At 45.0% G+C, this 19937-nt stretch overlaps 1 protein-coding gene across 2 annotated transcripts in view; it reads right to left on the bottom strand.

The window, feature by feature from the left end:
* Positions 1-538: 538 nt before the first annotated feature.
* LOC135916127 (uncharacterized) overlaps positions 539-19937 on the bottom strand; it is a 30031-nt gene continuing 10632 nt past the window's right edge. For both annotated transcript variants that reach the window (XM_065449383.1, XM_065449382.1), the window contains 3 exons: positions 17966-18095; positions 9117-9329; positions 539-1551 (listed from right to left, as the gene is read on the bottom strand). In XM_065449383.1, coding sequence (XP_065305455.1) covers positions 1414-1551; positions 9117-9329; positions 17966-18095 — 481 coding nt within the window. In that variant the 3' untranslated portion in view covers positions 539-1413. The remainder of the gene's footprint in view (positions 1552-9116; positions 9330-17965; positions 18096-19937) is intronic.

Genomic DNA, 19937 nt, shown 5'->3' with positions numbered 1-19937 from the left:
ATTTCATAATTAGTCTTCATTAATTCACAATCTTCTAAAATATTATATTTAGATGAAACGTGTCAATGAGAAAATTGTAGGACAACATGAAAAACTCCCGATACAGCTTTCTGTTGCTCAATACGTGCTACGTGAAAGTATTTTTCCAAGCATGAAAGAAGCCCACGAATACACAAGAAGTGCCTCGAGTGGCCAGTTGTGCGGTAATTTTATGTATTTGCAGGCTTCTTTCACGCTTGAAAAAACTGCTCTTTTATGTAGCAGATATTGAGCAACAGTAAGCTGTATTGGGAGTTTTTCATGTTGCTCCACAATTTTCTCACTGACACTTATTATCTAATTATAATATTTGAGACTGGTTAATTATTTAAGACTAATTATGTGATAAGGTGGAATGCAACAAATAATCCGAGTATTTCCAAGCGACGGCAAGTAACACCACCTTGGTTCTCTGTCCAGCTACATGGCATTTGCATATTTTAAACTCTTGGTGCATGACAGTTGGGACACCTCGTACTGCATATGTTTATGAACAACATTCAAGCGCACATTCACTTTATGTCTGGATTGTCATTCCAAAGGAGCATAACACCATACCCAGTGACAGTTCTAGGAGGGATATGTTATATGCTTACAACAGGCTATACAATAAAAGCTCCTTTTACAAGCTTCATAACTGCGTGTGTCTTCTTTTTTTTTTGTGCATGCTGAGCATATGATGCAGTTGCACACACACACAAAAAGAAAACCCTCGATATCCAATTATTATCAGCACATTTGAGAAACAGAACAGGTGTTAACGCTAAACAACTACCTCATGCCATCTTGGCCAAACAACTTGCAGTTTGTACAGCACAACCATTTCCCCTACACGCATACTATCAGCTTACATGTAATCTCGAGTGTTGTCGCATTGTTTCTGAGCAACAGCTTTACGTGAGTTAACATTTTTTACTAGGAAAACTGCGAACACTTAAAGATGTCGGCTGTCAAACACTACCTGCGAACCTGTGTCCACTAGTAAAGTACATAATGCAGGTGAGCAAAGACCAACACAAAATGTCGAGCTTGGAAGGCTTACAATGTCAGGCTAATCTGTATATGAAACACAAAGCAAGGCAGGTGGGCTTCTGCCTCCATAAGTATAATTCCTTGGTCTGACTAGCACGGCACAGTGCTTGCTTTAACAACTGCACCAAATAAGCGTCTCGCTGTGAGCATGGGTAACGTTGATGATGATGAATGGCCAGCAGGTGTCCCTCAAGAATGTAGTTAACCACAGGCTTTCGGCAGCTCTGCGTCCAGTGCGACAACATTGCGGCACGCACAGCTTTGCCTCTCACTTTCGCAACACCAGAAGCAGAGGAACACTGCAGGCCACGTGAGCTTAACGACATGAAGATGCCTCCGACGTCATATGCTGTAGATGCGCTTCGTGTTCTCACGGACTGCGGCAAGGACATCTTCGACAGGAATGCTTCGAAGAGACGCGACCCGCATCGCCACGTATATGGCCATGCCTGGGTGTGAACAGCGCAGATTTCTCGACTCCTGCATAGCACAACGAAGAAACATAGTTGCCACACATGTCCCCCACCTACACCTAACAGGTCCCCCACCTACACCTACTTGGGCACAAAAACGACATTGAATGGTTAAGCAGCATTCATGCAGTAGTAGTACGAGTTGGTTGCAAAAAGAAGAAAAGGAGGTAGGAAATGAAGTGCTGCGGGCACCGTAACTGTCTCACTTCTCAGTGGACATCTGAACTGTCCCGCTGGAGGTAAAAAGAAAAGATAAAGGAGAGCAAAGCTATAACAAAAAGATGGAAAAAAAAGTGAAAAGTGACAATAAATTGCTGTACATGAAGTACACAGCACAAAATACACTGAAAAAAGCAAGGATGTGCAACTGCGATTCACAGCATGGCACTGTGTAGTGCCACTCAGCCAAACTGTGAGAAATCCCTCACTTTGCAGCACAGAGTGCGCATCACGTAGCGTTACGCCTTTCCTGAGCTAAGGCATTGACGTAGACACTGCTGGGGGACGGGAGATGTTTTATTGCACCGGTTCAAAACATCCCCTTTTAGCAGGGGAGACAGTGGGGATCTTGGCGACTAGTGTAGCAACCTATAACATCCTGCGCATCGGCAACGTAGAGGCGGCGTTGAAATCACCGCTGCCTTTTGCGGGTGCTTGGTGGTCTGTGTGCTTTGCAGTGATTGTTTTTCAGTGGTGCGGCCATGTCAAAACTCGGCGATGAAGTGAATCTGTTTTTCATCCCATTCACGAATTCCCATGTCCTTAAGCACCATACCTGCGCCCACGCATACACTTGGTATCGAGAGCTAAAACCATCTGCAAACATGGACATCCCTCAATCTACGCACAGTCCGTGTAAACTGGGGAGAAGCGCAAAGCACAGTGATGGCTCACAATGGTCATACTCCACTCCGCGCCGAAGGCTCCCGTTTCTTTAGTGCCATTTACACAATGATTTACGCAATACCTTAACACTATAACACTTATCAACCCTTTATGGATGGGTGTTGCCTACAGGCACCAGAAGTGAAAATTTCTTGCAGAATTTGGGTATTGAGTGCAGGGACTCTGGCTAAATGTCTTCAGCCAACAATGACGGGCAGCTAGCATCATTTGTTGGATTATAACAGAAACACAGGACGAGGAAGAAGTTTTGCATGCAGCTCTCTTACTTTTCAAAGCACGGCCAGAGGAAACGGACCAGTGCAAGATCTCTGGCAGCAATGGTATTGCACAAATCTTGTAAAGCAAATGCGATGTACAACTATGGTTTACATATGATGAAAGTTGTCTGTACAAGTTTCAAACAAATCCCTAGGTGGCTTGGAGTGAAGCCCACTTCTAGTTTTCTGCCTGGTGACACCCCCTATTGTTGAAAAAATTCTTTCAAAATATTTTTTTCTTTATTTTCATTGATTATGTTTATTCTCTATGCATTTTCCACAATTAGATGGAAAAGAAATTTTTTTCAGGTATATATATGTCTCGCCCTTAAAGGGTTAACAGATATGACGAGGTAAATCTAATTCTTGCTGATGTAAGCCCGTAGCGAAGATAAGCTGGACCAAGATAAGCTGGAAATAAATACAGGATATAACGCAGGTATTTTTGCACAGAATGACTTCGTCGTAACAAGGTTCGACTTTACCACAGGTCATTCTTTCATGAACTGTGTTCACTTGACCACTTCCTCCATTGAAAACCACTTTCTTTTATTTAGAGCAACCTATTCATTTATTCCAGCTATAGAAAGCAGCACTGTAAGCAGAAGGAACTGCTGGCTTATCATACGTAGCACTGAAGGAAGCAATAACTGGTACAGATACACTCTGCAGCCATGTAGTTACGACTACCATACCTGCCAACTTTCCCCAAATTTTTGTTAGCTCACGAATTTTAGCTCCCTGTATGATTTTACGAATGCGGAGTTAAGTTTAACGGAAGTAAAGTTCAAGAAATTTTTCAGGGCCCTTAGAACAGGTGGGGAGGCTGCACACGATTACAACAAAATGTACAAAAAAAAATATTGTGGTGCTACCACCCTCTTGTGGCATTACAAGGTGCCACAGGGGAGTACTTGCAAGTGACTTTTCGGCAAAGTCGCTGTGATCAAAAAACACTGCGTTGCTTGACCTCCTGCTGCGAGTTTGTTGCTCCTTGTGCGATGGTGCCTACGGGTGCATGCTATTCCCCCACTTCCCACCACCTGCCATGTTCACAAGTTTTTTTTTTTTTCTAATTTTCAAGTTCACAGGTTGGCAGGTATGCTACTACTGACTATTCCAGGGTTGGGAATGCTCAAAGTCATTTTGTAGCTATCTTTTGGAGCAGACAAAACTTAATTCTGGAGCAGACTGGTGCAGACAAATTCTCATATTGGAGCAGAATGTAGCACATACACTTTATGAATGGAGTAGTCTGGAGCGTGCGTATCTTAATTTAGGTCATTGTTATAATTAAGTGGGGCAATAGGCATAAATGCCTTGCATTCTACAGCATTAAGGAAGTGCTGAACAGCAGCGTAAAGGCATTTTTTCATACTTATTCAGCCCCCTGAATAAGCTGAAGGGAGCAATACCGTTACTCCCTTTGCCTCCCTTTCTCAGAGTCTTCACTGCACGCACCCTACCCCGGCTCTTGCCCCCTCAGTTTGCATTTTTGTCTCACTTTCGACAGCGATGCCAATGGGATGACTGGCACTGCTGAAGGCGGCACTGTTGCGAAATATACTTGGGAGCCCGGTCCGCACCGACTGGGTACCCACTGAACTACATACTGTGACCACGACGGGACACTGAAATGTTTGTATCACCTGTTGCTCCACACAGTTTCTAGTGGTGCAGGAAGTACAGACTGTAGGTCCTACACAACATATTATTACCATCACAAAGCATATCCCACTGCATCACAATATATGTGTACGCATTATACTTAATTCCATGATCACTGGTTGCAGCAGGCATCCTCAAACAGTTTACGACAAGCTACGAGGAGACGGCTCCTGCAACTTGCGCTGCGACTGTGCTGCATGTTTAGAACAGGCCTGGCATTTATTTCTTATTAGGTAGTGTTCCAAGACAGCGACAGGAAACAAAACCGAGCTAGTGGGTGCACCAGAATACGATGCCACCAGAGCGAAACGTGACACTCACTTTACGCCACCTGCAGCATTTCGATTAATGCCTATTAAAACCGTGCAGCACACATCAAATGGCACTACGGCACACGTGCTGCTAGATAAGTGAAGATGATTAATAAGCTTGGTGGCGATAGCTGTGAATGTGACGTGTGACGACCATGGAGGAAGGAAATGGCAATGATTCCCCAAGGAGATTTGCCCGTACCGGAAGAGAAAACTGAGTGCACGCCAACATTTTCACTGACATCGGCAAGCGAGAACTGTGGGGAAGCTGCCAGGGCAAGCACTTTTTCCTCTCGACCATGCATACCTCGCGCCTTTTCTTCTTCAAATGGGATCTAGTGGCTGGAAAACGTGTCATGCGATCCCAGTTTGGCCATGCACTGAACACTGGAGTGGAAGGAATGTGTTTTCTGGGAACATACCGCATTTACACGATTTTAAGCACCCCCTTTTTTTGCAGGAATGTGACACACAAAGTGAGGGGGGAGGGTGCTTAGATTAGAAAAATTTTAATGAACGCACTGCTTGTGTGGGTTCGCAAAGCAAACCGCACCTGCAATGCCCGCAAAACTTGTCAGGTGCCACCGATTCCACGCCCCGGTAACAACACGCTGATAGAGTTACCGGGGTCACTTTTGGCAGACTTTGGGGAGAGGCTTAGTTTTTGGCATTCTGTGCCGCCACCTCTCATGTAGTGTCAGAACGCAGCAATGCAAGGCATGGTTGCCTGGATCAGCCAATCCAGGCGGCCGTGTACAAGAAGCCAGAGATCGCGCCGTTGACGCCACGCCACCTTGGGACTCCGATGGCTCCAGCTCGACGACAGAGTGAGCAAGCGCGTTTGGCAGCCTTGGCTACAAGCTCTTTCTCACAGCTTAAAATTTGCACGCAAACTTTCTCTCCAATTTTTTTTTGCGAAAATGGCGGGGTTGTTTAGAATGAGGGGGTGCTTGGAACCGCGAAAATACGGCATTTGTCACGATCCGCCCGGGTTCGTGAACAAGGGAGGGCTTGAGGCACCCTCCGTTAGACACTCCATAGCGTGATGGCGATGAATGATGACTGACCGCCGAGCAGCTGTGCTCGTCTGTGTTTTTTGCGGTGTGGTCACCAATGTTGCCTACCGAGCCTGGCGGGCCAATGACGATTATGCCCGAGGGGGCGTCACATGCTATTGTGACGTCACATGTTAGTATTAACCAGTAAAAAAGAAGCTTTACTGTACTCAGTCATTTTCTAAAAATAAAAAACTATGGGGTTTCACATGCCGAAACCACTTCCTGATTATGAGGCACGCCATAGTGGGGGGACTCCGGAAATTCGACCACCTGTGGCCGAGATTCAATCCCGCGACCTCGTGCTCAGCAGCCTCATAGCCTTTGAGCAACCACGGCGGGTAATCATTTTCTGTGTTCTCGAGTGTGAACATTGGCACCAGGAAATCGTACGCTACGGGATCATATCAGCGAGGTACTGCTGTATATATTGTGCATTGTATGCTTTGTGTACACAAGTAGATACAGTTAAACCTCGATATTATGAAGTTGGTAAAAGTGGCAATTTGCTTCATTGTATAAAAGTTTCGTTACCTTTACATTTGATCCTTTATGCAAATAAGGACAGCCGCTGATGAATTGTTTTTAAATGGAAGGGGGAGGGGGGGCACAGAACTCCGAATTATCAGGAAGTGGCGAAAACAAATTTGAATAAAGAAAAAAAAATCAAATCTTTGAATTTGAGAGTCCATGAAGAAGACACGGTTTCGTGCTGTTTTGACGATATCGTCACATTGGTGGTACACAGCAAAGCCAGTCATGCTTTCACGTCCACTCCGCTCCCACAGCTGATAACATGGCCCGCAGTGGGACTGCGCCATCCCGAAAAGCACCGGCAGCGGGGAGACAATGCTTGGCCTGCCTCTCGCATTAACGCCCCTCCAAAACTCGAGCTTACACAACCTCCAACACTAAACTTCGGGAAGACAGCACACGATGCCATGTCATCTCGGCTCCCCCACTATATGCACATGCGGCAGATTACCTCTAATACGGCGTGCGGGCTGCATATGCATTCAATCACGCTGATAGCCATGCACTAGAAAAGCAGATGTGCACTAACCTGCCGCTTACTCACGCCAACCCTCTCACGTGCGTGATCGCGAGCTGTGCTCCCCTTCCCCTTGCTCGCGTGGGATGACGGCACTCATTAAGCCACCATCCTTCTGGGCTCACCCTCGCACACTTTTATTCAAACCTATACTCCATCTCGCAAGCCGGTTGCAGCCATGTGGTAGCTACATGAATTCTTAGCCAATAGGAAGGCCGAATTCTCCTCTAGATGTGCTCGTCGGCGCTGTGTCGTCTGCTCAGCGTCTGCTTGCCATCCCGTTACAACCTCCATGGTTGGTGGATTGACACAAAAAATGTTTCGACGCCATAACCATAAGCTGCGTTTACATGCATATGACAGCACGGCTTCACTTTATCTGTACGCTTTCCTTCAGTTAGCTTGCAGACTCCTTAGCAAGTAGTATGGGTGAATGTCCTTAGAAATGTTCACCTTCGTCACAGCGTCTGCTTGACGGCTATTTGGCATTTGCTCGCTACCGTCATCACTTACCATGCTAGAGCAGGGTAGCAAATTAATGATGGAGTGAACAAGTAGGCCTTATAGTGTTTCGCATCATCAACGCATCACCAATGCTAATGCTGTGGCGCCACCTCCTAACTAGAAACTAAATCAGTTTTATCGCCCGGTGCCGTGTCCGTAGTCCTAGCAGGGTGAAAACAAACAGCCGATCTCATTATGACAAAAATACCCAATGATTTGATCTCAGTTTAAGATAAGACTTAGCGATGATAGGATTTTGCCACTTGTGTCTTGCTGACAAGGTGGAGAGCCAGTAACAAGCGCAAATTCAGATAGAAGTGGGTGGTCGGCGCTTTATGGGCGCTGCCATGTTGCCACGGTTAGGGTGGCTATTACGGTTACAGGCGGTAGCTGCCACAGTAATTCTTGAGATACGACATGCATGTGCAAAGGTCCTAACATGTCACGTAGTGCTGTACCATATCATGCGGGTGAGCAAAAATAAGTCTCTCTAGTGTAGCCAACAATCAGCCAGTTGCACACGGAACTATATACTGCTGCGCAAGGACATTGCCTGTATACATCTCATACCTTTGGCAGTGGTGCAAGCAGTTTGTGAGATATATTATAAAGCACACAGTGCGTGGGACGTAATAGGATCGTAGCGCACTTGGACTTTACATCGAACATGACAGTGCCATGCTTTGGCAGTCGCTTTAAATTCAACCGCTTGACCATCTGTGTTCGCATAAGTGTTAATTTATTGTCTCGGTATTCTTTTGTAGGGGCAGTTAAATTTCTTTATTGAAATCGTCTATTAACACATTTCGTTGCATAGAGGTTTAATAAACATGGTGTTCTATGGATAGCAACTTATAAAAACTTAAATGCTTCGTTACACCGAGAATTTTGTTATACTGAAGTATGTTATATCGAGGCTTAACTATGTACATGCACCTGTGTACAGTTAAACATCGACAGAACAAACTTCAATATAACAAAGTTCTGATATCATGAAGGGTTTATGAATTGGTTGGCCGAATAGGCCAAATAATCGTAGCGCAGGAGGGGTGCATCACCGCTGCTGGGTTTCTTGCATCACCACCAGATGGCGCTGGTCTTCATGCATCCGCAGCAGCGGCCGTGCCAGCCGTGGGGGGGGGGGGGAGGAGAAAAAAAAGAACTTGAAAGCTCACCTTCGCGCATCCGCTGCTGCATGGTAATAAGGAAGTAAATGTTTCTTGCGGATAGAAAGGATTTGAATTGGGGAATGTACGAATGCACACGGTGCGTCTGAAACCATGATGCATTCAAGATGTCTCTTGTACTCGCTGCTAGTCAGCTACTCCACTTGGCAAAAAGCTCAGTATAATGTGTGCGCCCGCCCACCCGTGCACGTGTGTGTGTGCGTGTACTCTGTTTTCACTCTTCATGCACTCACACAAAACTTCACTATATATAGATTCCAACTCGTTGGATCTGCTGCTTTTTTTGTTTTGTTTTACTGCACCATTGTTTTTAAAATGGGGAGTTTGCTGGGTCCACACTGATTCGCCATTGCAAGCTTGTCACAAAATTGGTGTAACACTGTATTACCCAAGGCATGAATGGGTTTTCAACGGAAAAAAGGAATTCTAGGACTTTCAAGGGCCTTGAAAATGTACTTTTCAACTTCAAGGTTTTTCAGGGGTTTCAAGTACCTGTGCACATGCTGGTGATGTGCTTTTCTATACATATATTTTTTGAAATTTTATCTATGTAGCCCCCTCCCTCCCCTCTACAATCTGTCTTTACGCTGAGGGGACTGTGAATAAATAAATAAAACAAAACGCCACACATACTTCTTTCGGTAGGAAGTAAGGCGAGTCCGTCTCTATCAGCAAACGGTCGAGGGGAATCTTGCGGGCGACCTCGGTGAGCGGGCCCACTCGATCGAAGCTCACAAGTGGCGTGAGGCCCAGGCACAGATTGGGGAATGCATCGAGCCACTCCTGCGCCTCTTTCCAGCCTCCCGTGAAGCAGTGACGGTGAATGAGGTAGTCTCTTGGCACCCGCTGCAGCAAAGTGCAAGAGAGAGATGAGAGAGAGATTACGCAGGTCTCGTAGACTGCAGGAATCAGTTTTGCCCTGTAATGCTTGACACACCATTTTATGCTATGCTGCATATGATAGCTCAATGTTCCGAATCAAACTTAAGGCCATAGCCTATAGTAGCAGTTCTTACACGCTGAAGCAAGTTTACAGTTGTAGGTACCTCTAAATAAGTAGGTTCTTACACAAATTGCATTTCATTTGCTTTTTCTTTTATTTACAAATGTGCCGGAAATAAAAACGAAGTAATTTTTCTTGATGTGTAACAATCTTTGGGCATGACAGGGTTTAAAGCCCAACTGCAACAAAATTGCAACTGCAACAAGCTCAACTGCAACTGCAACAAAAGCCAACCTTGAGGTAGCATAGATATAGAGCAGCTTCCATTTAAAACTGTACATTTAGCTATACGAGTGGATGCACAACAAAAAGGTGGCAAAATGGAGATTTTTCATAACAAACTGAGAAAATAAAAAGCAAGATGCCATCATTACCACTTACTCGATATGGTACAGAACCTAACCAGAAATTTGAGAACAATAGCTGCTAGCACCACAGCATTACCTCCGAGATTAGGCATTTTCACCATACCATGACGTGGTGAAAATCTTAAAGGTTCTTTGATTAAACATCTTTATTCACTTTTTTGGTCCTTAGAAGACTACGGTGAATTGGTTTGGGCAAGGGTAGCAGTGAAAAGGGAAGAAAAAGAGCACGGACGGAAGAGACAATATGGACGTCCCACAGGGCAGTTTTGATTGCAACTGAGCCAGATCGGGATCGAATTTTTCCATCACAACTGACTCCTTTGCTCAAGCTGTGTGAGGGTGTGAATCGCTGTTGAGAAATTCCATTTCGATTAGGCTTGCTCGCGCTTGAAAATGCACTGCGTGACACCCCTATTATTACTCCCCAGATGGACAAGCCTGGTGCCAGTGGCTAGAGCCTTAGGTTCATCCAAGAATTTGCGTAGCGACCGGCGAAGCTCGTTGGCACCCCCAGCAGAACGCAATGTACAGTGATTTGTATCATACAGCCGACTTCCATTAATTCGACGCTGTAGGGACTGATGAAATTAACCGCATTATTTGGCGAGTCGAATTAAACAAGAGGAAGAAAAATGACCGAAACACCCTGCAGATTTATTTGGCAGCCATTTGGCCGATTCAAAGATGCCTAAATCAAATGCAGGGCCACTTTCGGTGTGTGTAAAGTAGAAAAGTAACATAGCTATGATATTAAAGCGCCTAAAAAAGTAAATACTTGACCCACATGCCATATTCAGCAAGAAAAATGTATCGTGCCTCCGATTCTCACAATGAGAAAACAATGAAACCAGCTAACTTTATATTCACAGAGTAGAAATTGATTTGCACTTAATGTCCATCATAATCAGTCTCGGAAAGCATTTTATCACTGCCTATGAAGCACAACATCCTCCACATGGTCCATTACACGTTTGATATTCTGGATTTACGAAACAAATCCACACCAACCACAAGCAGGATGGTGGCCCAAGCCCAGACTAATCACTTTGCTAGTTCGTCCTCCCATTCTCTCTAATGCCAAAAGCGTGTGACATGACTCGTTGCTGCCAAGTTAGCGCGTAAAATAACTCGGTTTTGGTAAACAAAAGCAAAAAGCAGCGCATTATCATCCTCGTGCTAACCTTCGTCTGTCGTCATCTTGCGATACCTAAATTATGGGGTTTTACGTGCCCAAACCACTTTCTGATTATGTGGCACGCCGTAGTGGAGGACTCCGGAAATTTCAACCACCTGGGGTTCTTTAACGTGCACATAAATATAAGTACACAGGTGTTTTCGCAATCTTGTGATACCTATGGTGATGACGCTAGCTAGACTTGACGGTAGGCTGTTGTGAATGCCACAAATGCGGTTTTGGTTTCGCATCCGTTTGTAACATGCAGGCCATTTTCCACAGTGGGGGAAAAAGGTTTGGGTAATTAGAACCGTGTAGAAACCGAAAACATCCATTCTCAGCTACCATTCTCACTTGAATGTCTTCCTAGGACAGGGCGAAAAGATGTGTTTTCGATGAGAGATTAAGTGTTCTATGCGTTCATTGTCCCCTAAGCTACACCGAGACAGACATAGCCACTACAGGGGGCACTATTGGCTTAGCCACAGGGGTCAGGCAGTAACATGCTGACCAGTCGAGCTCGAATTATCCAGCAAAGGCCAATTTTACGATCAAAATAAAGGTTTCAGCCCATAGAAACGTATGAGTGCCGGCCAGGACCTTCGATCGGGATAGAACGACCTAAGAAATTGAATTACCCAATGTCAAATTAGCATAAGTCTACAGTGTTGGCTCAACACCAGGTTGTGATGATGCACGTGGAGTTCAGAAGTGCAACACCGTGTGCAAACAAATGGGCAACAATGACGACGTAGCAAGAAGAGCGCCAACACCGCATCAGCGTTGTTTCACATGCTGCAAGAAAAGAAAAGGAACAGGAGCGAGGACACGTGGAGGAAGTTCGGAGGCAGACGGTCAGTATGGCAAATGTGGAGGAGATGGAGATGATGGTGCCAGTCGAATTCCTGACCCAAGGCTGACTTCCTGACCCAAGGCTGCAATTTGGATGACACCACGTCCAAATTCTTTGGACGTGGTGACGTGGACGTGGAGCGTCCGACCCAAGTGGCCCTGCGTCTCCAGTGCCATGCCCGAGCTCCGGCTGGCGAACACCACAAGGGTGTCTGGCCATTGCTTTTCTCCACTGTGACCGTCTCCACAGCAGCGTCAATCAGCGCTACCTGACGAGTACTAAACCAGTGTCGACTGTCTAAGTCTGTTCTACATGACTTATTGAACTGGCTACTTTCGTTAACGTGCTGGCTGTTTCTTAGTAGCTTTCTAGACTTTTTACATGACTTGTCTCCATGTTGTGCCCTTGCTTCCTCATCTTGGAGGGTTAATCTTTTTTAGAACGACAGAAAGCTGAGCTAGTTGGTAAGGATTCATAATGCAAACTAGAAGTGAGGCATGCAGACAGGACACAAGAGTAGAGAAGTGGACAACATGAACGCCGACTATCAACTGAAGGGAGCACTGAGGCGAAAAATGAAAGAAGACACAAAACTCATCTGCGCATGCTCAGGAATGGTAACACCACGTGTCAATCGGGTACACGTGCTGGTCTACGTGAGAGATAACTGTTAAGGCACTTAATCTCTTCCTTATGTAAAGTAATCGAAGGCTGACTCACGCACGCACTTCCACCATTATAGATATGCCATGCCTCTACCATAAGACGCGTATCTTCATTCTTATGCCTGTACAGTATCACGCATTCATCTAACTCTGGCTTGCAGTTACAATCTCGGCAATGTAGCGAAAGATTAGAAGGCGATCCACCGGTTAACGACCTTTTATGCTCCATTAGCCTCTGATTGATACACCGTCCCGTTTGCCCTACGTAGAACTGGCCACAGCTAAGGGGAATTTGATAAACCACACCCATACGACATTCAGTAAAACTGTTGTTCTTATTGTGCTTCACTGGACAAATATCTGTTCGTTTTTTGCCTTTAACCCGCTCCATTTAACCCCAGAAGTGTTGTCCACTTCTCTACTCTTGTGTCCTGTCTGCACGCCTCACTTCTAGTTTGCATTATGAATCCTTACCAACTAGCTCAGCTTTCTGTCGTTCTAAGCTTCATTTCTAGTACTCTGAGCCCTTTTCCTTGTTCCCCTACTTATCTGCACAATCCTGCTTCGTTAGCTTCCTTAATTGCGATATGTATGTTCCGCGCTAGAAGCATGTCGTGGTTTAGTCGTAATCGTGTCGTCCCATTGGAAGTTCAAATGATGTGCGGCTTTCTTCAACCATCAACTGGGCATGCCAGGAGGATTGGAGCTATTCTTACCGCTGAATCATGGCGCCAAGTTAGGTTCTACCAGGAGTGTCTAAGGGTCCGTTGCGCGGCCCTGGGAGACGGTCACCTTTGGAACCGCCATTACAACGATTGGAATAAGTTAGCCATGCAACATGCGGACTTCCTATGGAGGATGAAACTTCCGGAGCTTCAACAAAGTAAGAGGAAACACCTTTCTAATAATTCACCGTCAAATAATGTACTGGTTCTTGGAGACGCCATAGTGAGTGATAACCATAGAAGAACCCTTGCTTTAGGCCCTAAGCACTGTTTTAAGCCTAACATAAATCCCGTTGAAGTTTTAAGCTTACCGCGCTGCATAACCAGGTTCGTTCCGGAAGAAGAACGCTCACGCTGTATTTCGGATTGCATTGCTAGCCTTAAACAATCTAATTCCCATTTTAAGACGCCCGACCCTGTCCGACCGTTAGTTGATTACCTTGTGGAGCATAAACTTAGACCTGTAATATCTGACAAGGAAGGTTATTTCGTAATTATGCCAGATGACGTGTTTTCAGAAAAAGCGATTTCAGCCATAGAAAAGAATTTGCAACCAGTCAAACTCAAGCCTTCGGTAGTTAAGCAACGTGCGGTTGACCTCTTGTCAAGACATAATCTTGATAGGCTTGTTTGTAATGTCAAGAAAGCTAAATCCCTCACCTTAGAACTGTTTTTCTTGGCCAAGACCCATAAACAAGAAATTCCTTTTCGTGCTATAGTGTCAGAGAAAGGGACGTGGCAGGTCTGTGTCGCTAGTTACCTACAGAACTGCCTAGCTTCACTAATTTTTTCAGATCCCTTTTGTCTACGTAATTCTCAGGCGCTAGTTCACTATTTAAGAGAGGAGAATCCGGGTGATTGTACAGCTTTTAGTATGGATATCCAAGACCTGTATTATTCCTTGCCGCATGACGGGTTGCTTAATTCCGTAAATGAGTGCATTAAAGAACAAGTGCAAGAGTCGGCTTTTATTGACAGATGCGGTGTTTCCACGGGAGCTTTTCTAGAAATTCTTTCAATGTACTTGAAGTCGAGGCTGATTGGGTGGAGAGATGGAGTTTTTCTGCAGAAATCAGGCATTTGCATTGGCTCAAAGGTTGCCCCTATTCTTAGCAACATTTACCTGAGTAAGGTTGACAACTGCTTAGAGAAAGCCTTAGGTGATAGCGTTATCAAGATATTTCGTTACGTTGATGATTACCTGATTTTCTGCAATAGGGAAGAATTAGACTCTGCTGCTACCTCGGTAAGTGAGCAATTTAAACTTTATGGGGGAGGATTAACGTTTACCAAGGAATTACCTCAGCGACGCGTAATTCAGTTTCTTGACATTTCCTTGATCTTCGAACAAAATCATGTTTGTTGGCAGTACTCCCCAAGATCTTCGAAGCCGTTGCTAAACTTTCAATCCAAGCATTCTAAATTAGTAAAAAACGGAATCGCCATCTCGTGCCTTAAGTCTTCCCTCACAAGATCTTGCTTGCACAAAATGAGCGCCAGTTTTAATGCGCAGGTCCGGCGCCTATTAGAAGCAGGTTATCCTAGTGGAGCGGTGGCCACTGTAGCTGAGCGCCTAAAGAAGTCGGTTTCGAGAGGGACGGACGTAATTACAGAGAGCAGTAATCGCAAAAAAAGAGTAGTGGCTATTCCGTATATTCATTCAGTGTCGCACAGGCTTAAAAAAGTTGCTAGTAGATATGATGTTAATGTTGCTTTCACTGCTCCCAATAAGCTAGGTAAGATATGCGCTGCCGTACAGAATAAAAAGGAGCGGGTTAAAGGCAAAAAACGAACAGATATTTGTCCAGTGAAGCACAATAAGAACAACAGTTTTACTGAATGTCGTATGGGTGTGGTTTATCAAATTCCCCTTAGCTGTGGCCAGTTCTACGTAGGGCAAACGGGACGGTGTATCAATCAGAGGCTAATGGAGCATAAAAGGTCGTTAACCGGTGGATCGCCTTCTAATCTTTCGCTACATTGCCGAGATTGTAACTGCAAGCCAGAGTTAGATGAATGCGTGATACTGTACAGGCATAAGAATGAAGATACACGTCTTATGGTAGAGGCATGGCATATCTATAATGGTGGAAGTGCGTGCGTGAGTCAGCCTTCGATTACTTTACATAAGGAAGAGATTAAGTGCCTTAACAGTTATCTCTCACGTAGACCAGCACGTGTACCCGATTGACACGTGGTGTTACCATTCCTGAGCATGCGCAGATGAGTTTTGTGTCTTCTTTCATTTTTCGCCTCAGTGCTCCCTTCAGTTGATAGTCGGCGTTCGTGTTGTCCACTTCTCTACTCTTGTGTCCTGTCTGCACGCCTCACTTCTAGTTTGCATTAATCTTTTTTCCTTGCATCCAGTGTTTATCTGTCTACGCGTAGTTTTGTTTCTCTCAGTGACAGATATGTCATCATTGTTTTTTGTTTTTAATCACGAGCAAAGTAGTGTCACGACACAGGTGCATGCAACATCTGCTGCTTAAAAGTTGATAACAAGAAAATTTGGGAATAACAAGCCCTGCAGCTTTGCGAGACTCTTTCACCAATACAGTAGAAACTAGTTAATACGTTTTGGAAAAATATACAAGGAAATGTACTCATCTGGTAAACATACGATCCAAAGTACCAAAAAGAAATTTGACAGAACGAACTGTTGACCTTTACGTAATGCAAAGGGTTGTGCGGATCGTTGTAGCACACGACATTGACGTGCTTCGAGCTAGTGGTGCTCTGGTGGCCTGAGACGCATTCCGTTGTTTTCCTATTGCGTGATGTTTTAAGAGGGCGACGGGAAACCAAAACGAAATAGAGCTGGTGGGCGATGCTGGATGCCACCGATGCGAAATTTAATGCCCACATTGCACCGCCCGCAGCAGGGAATGGCGGCGTGTTTGGATTATCGCCTACCAAAAGCATGCAGCACGCTACCAATGTCACCACGCACCACGCACCACGCACTGTAAAAGAGATAGGTGAATATGCGTATCGCAATAGGCTTGGCAGTGATAGCTGTGAATATGGCGAACAATGGCCCGGGCATAGATTTGCTAGTACCGGAATAAGGAACTGTACACACCGTCGTTCTCACGTGAGACAGGCGGCTATATACCGTTCTCAATGGCGCACACCTCGTGACTTTTCTTGTTCACATGGGATGTAGCAGCAGAAAACGTATACGATCGCAGTCTGCTGCAGGGAGCGGAAGCACGTTTCGGTTATAGTGCGCGCTATGCTTCCGATGACATCACGCACTGTGAAACAGACAGGCAAAGATGCTTATCGCATTTGGCGGTGATGGCCATGAATGCAAATGGCCTGCAACGACCCTGGAGAAGATTTGCTAGTACCGAAATGAGAAACTGAGTGTACGCCGGTGTTTTCACGTGAGACAGTCGGGTGAGTATTGCGGTGACGCTGCCATGGTGGGCAGCTATATACTGTTCTTGAGCATGCGCGGCTCGCACATTTTCTTGTTCACGTGGGATTTAGTGGCCGGAAAACGTATCATACAATTGATACAATTCATTGATACAATTGAATGAGCGTAACTTTATCGGGTCATTTTTTATATTCTCAATTGCGAATGCTGGCGCCAGGAAAACATGCATATCAGAAACGTATCAACAAGGTTCTACTGTATACACTTATCAATTAAAACCAATTCAAAGTGAAATGTCGCTATGGTTGGCCATTAAGTGAAGCTTTCTTCAGTGTTTGCAAAAGAATGCGTTTTCTTGTTTACTGACTATTCGTAAGAACAGAGCATGCAGCAAAGTTGGACAAGTTTTCACTGGAAATGCCTAACTCAACGTAGACTTGTGGCGCTCATACAATGCAGACATGTCTGACAGAAACCAGAGTTTATTGCATGCACTGCACACCAAGCCACACTTAACTTGTGTGAAATGATTCTCAAAGCACTTGTTTGAGGCTGCAAACAATTACCACAGTCCATTTCCATCGCTCATTCAATACTGCGCATTGAAAACGTTCCTGCTCCACATCACGCTCCTTTTGAGTCTCTATCTCTCATCTGCACTCAGTATGCATTTTGGTCCCCAGTCAGCACCCGCAAAAGGAACGGGGAAGACAGAGACAAAGAATGCTTTACTCGAAGGGAAAGAAAAGGCACTTAACCATATGGACAGGAAAGAACCACGACATGGTTTGCAACTGGGCTAGTTGGAGTCTGCAATTGTTAAATTCTGTGGTTTTACATGCCAAGACCAGGATATATTATGAGGCATGCCGTAGTGGGGGACTCCAGATTAATTTTGACCACCCTATGCATGGTAAGCGGTTGTTTTTACACTTCGCCCTCACCAAAATGCAGCCGCTGTGGCCACGATTCAATCCCTCGCCCTCGGGCTTGGCAGCGCAACGCCAAAGCCACTACGCCACCACGGCAGGTGGAGTCCATAATTATGAAATCCACAGCGCGAAAATCAGACAGCTATATCTCGCCAAAGTGGCAACAGTTTGGCAGCACAGCAGTGGCCCCGGACTTTGTTCTTATTGTCGCTGCATAGTAAGCATAACTTGTAGAGGAATCTATTAACGTTTCCACGGATTATAAATCAGCTCACAATGGTTTTCACTGGATTGCAGATTTCCTTGTGCTACCATGCAGAATGAATTGAAGCATTTCATGTTTAGGATGGCGTGCAGGTGAACTGCAGACAGCCCACCTCCTGGAGGATCTGGATGGTGTCTGCAGTGGAGTCCCGCGAGTGAATCACGAGTGGCAGCCTACGGTTGAGGGCCAACTGCAGCTGCCTCCGGAAGACCTCCTTTTGGACACCGTGGTCGCACTGGTTCCTACAAAAATGACAGGGTCTCTTAAGGTCTCTCTTAAGAAGTGAACGGCGAAAGCCTCCCCTCTCTCCTCTTATCATTCGCCTCTTTCTCTTTGCCTCTTCTCTTTCTCTTCTTTCTTTTAGTCGTTAGTGTTCACTACTAAGCATTTTTAGTCATTTGTAATCAATTGTGGTCATTACAAGCCACCTAGACATGTTGGTCATATTGTAGTCATGAGTGGTCATTACAAGTCATTTCAGTCATTATTAGTCATTACTGGTTATTACTAAGCATTTTTAATCATTATTAATCAATTGCAGTCGTTAGACATATTGGTCATTTCATAGTCATTACAAGTCATTATTAGTTATTACTGCTCACTACTAAGCATTTTTAGTCATTTGTAATCAATTGTGGTCATTACAAGCTGCCATTAGACACAATGGTCATTTCATAGTTATTACAGGTCATTAGTAGTCATTTTAGTCATCACTACTCGTTACTAGATGTTTATGATCATTTCTGATCAATTGTAGTCATTACAAGGCATTGTTAGACATATTGGTCATTTCAAAGTCATTAGTAGTCATTATTAGTCATTACTAGTCATTATTAACCTCCACCAATCTCTATTATAACGTTATCATTCACTAACTGTCACTATCAATCATTTTTCATTCTTTAATCCGTCTTCATATGGCCAGATGATGCTTCGGCGAACACTCCGGCAGTCAGGTCTGCTGACACAAACTTCAACATGAGCCTAGAAAGGCTTTCACCCGAAAAAGTTTGGCAAGACTCAACTACAGTTGACATCTACGTGATGCAAAGCATTGCGCGAATTGTTGCAGACACCGATGTGCACTGGGCTGGTAGGGCCCCGAGCAGCCCCAGACACACTGTCATTTTTTAGATTGCCTAGTGTTTCAAGACATCAAATGAATAAGCAAGCGAGAGAATGAATTAATGCTTTCCTTTCCGAGCACTTTATTACCGCATCTAAACCTTCAGGCCCATCAAAGCTACGATGCACTAGCACGGGACGCCTGAATACAAGTTCCAAAGAACGACATTCACTTCGCAATGCGTACGCACTTTCCAGCACCTACAGGTGGTGCGGTGGAAGTTCAACACAGCGAGGATGGAGATGGAGAAGGACCAAAGAAACACAGGTCTCGAGAAGCAGGCAGCTTATGAGTAGTCAGTGTCGCTCAGCGCAATCCTTGGCCATGCTAAATAAGCACAAAGGTGCCTCAGGAATGGGAGATTGTATTGAACGCCAGCCACGTCCTACCTCGCGGAATTAAGGACCCCATGAGCACCATACAGTTTATGCTGAGCCTCTTTGCTTGCTAATAACAGGCGCAGTAAACAGCTAGCCACATATGATAAAGATTGAAGTTTGTGACGGAACCATTGCTGTAAATATCAGCATAATTTTTTGTCGTGTTTTCGGATATCTGTAATGTTCGAGAGAAGGCAACTGGCAGTTAATCCAATGTTGAGCATGGGGCTGCTCGTGGCTGAGCACCGCTAACGCCCACAGTCAAGCTGCTCCATAAAACAATCGTCCTGTGCCATCAAGATGAGAGGCATGTCCTACTGTCTTGGCTTAGTTGTAAAATAAAATGATTGGTCAGAATGTTTAACCGTCTAACCGTAATAGGTAAACAGGAGCCAAATTCACTAAGTTTTTCGTTCATGTAAGTGCTGTTTACGACTAGCTGGCTTTAGCCTCTGATGGTAATATTTCATTTCATTTCATTTCATTGCACAACATTTCATGCGCAACATCATGACCGGATGGCCATCTGCCAGTAAAGAACAACTCTAGTGTAAGTGTGCGTTACCGTGACGAAGTAT

Source organism: Dermacentor albipictus, chromosome 5 (genome assembly GCF_038994185.2).
Source record: "Dermacentor albipictus isolate Rhodes 1998 colony chromosome 5, USDA_Dalb.pri_finalv2, whole genome shotgun sequence".
Taxonomy (NCBI): domain Eukaryota; kingdom Metazoa; phylum Arthropoda; class Arachnida; order Ixodida; family Ixodidae; genus Dermacentor; species Dermacentor albipictus.
The sequence above is the reverse complement of the archived record's forward strand: the minus strand, read 5'-3'. Positions and strand labels throughout refer to the sequence as shown.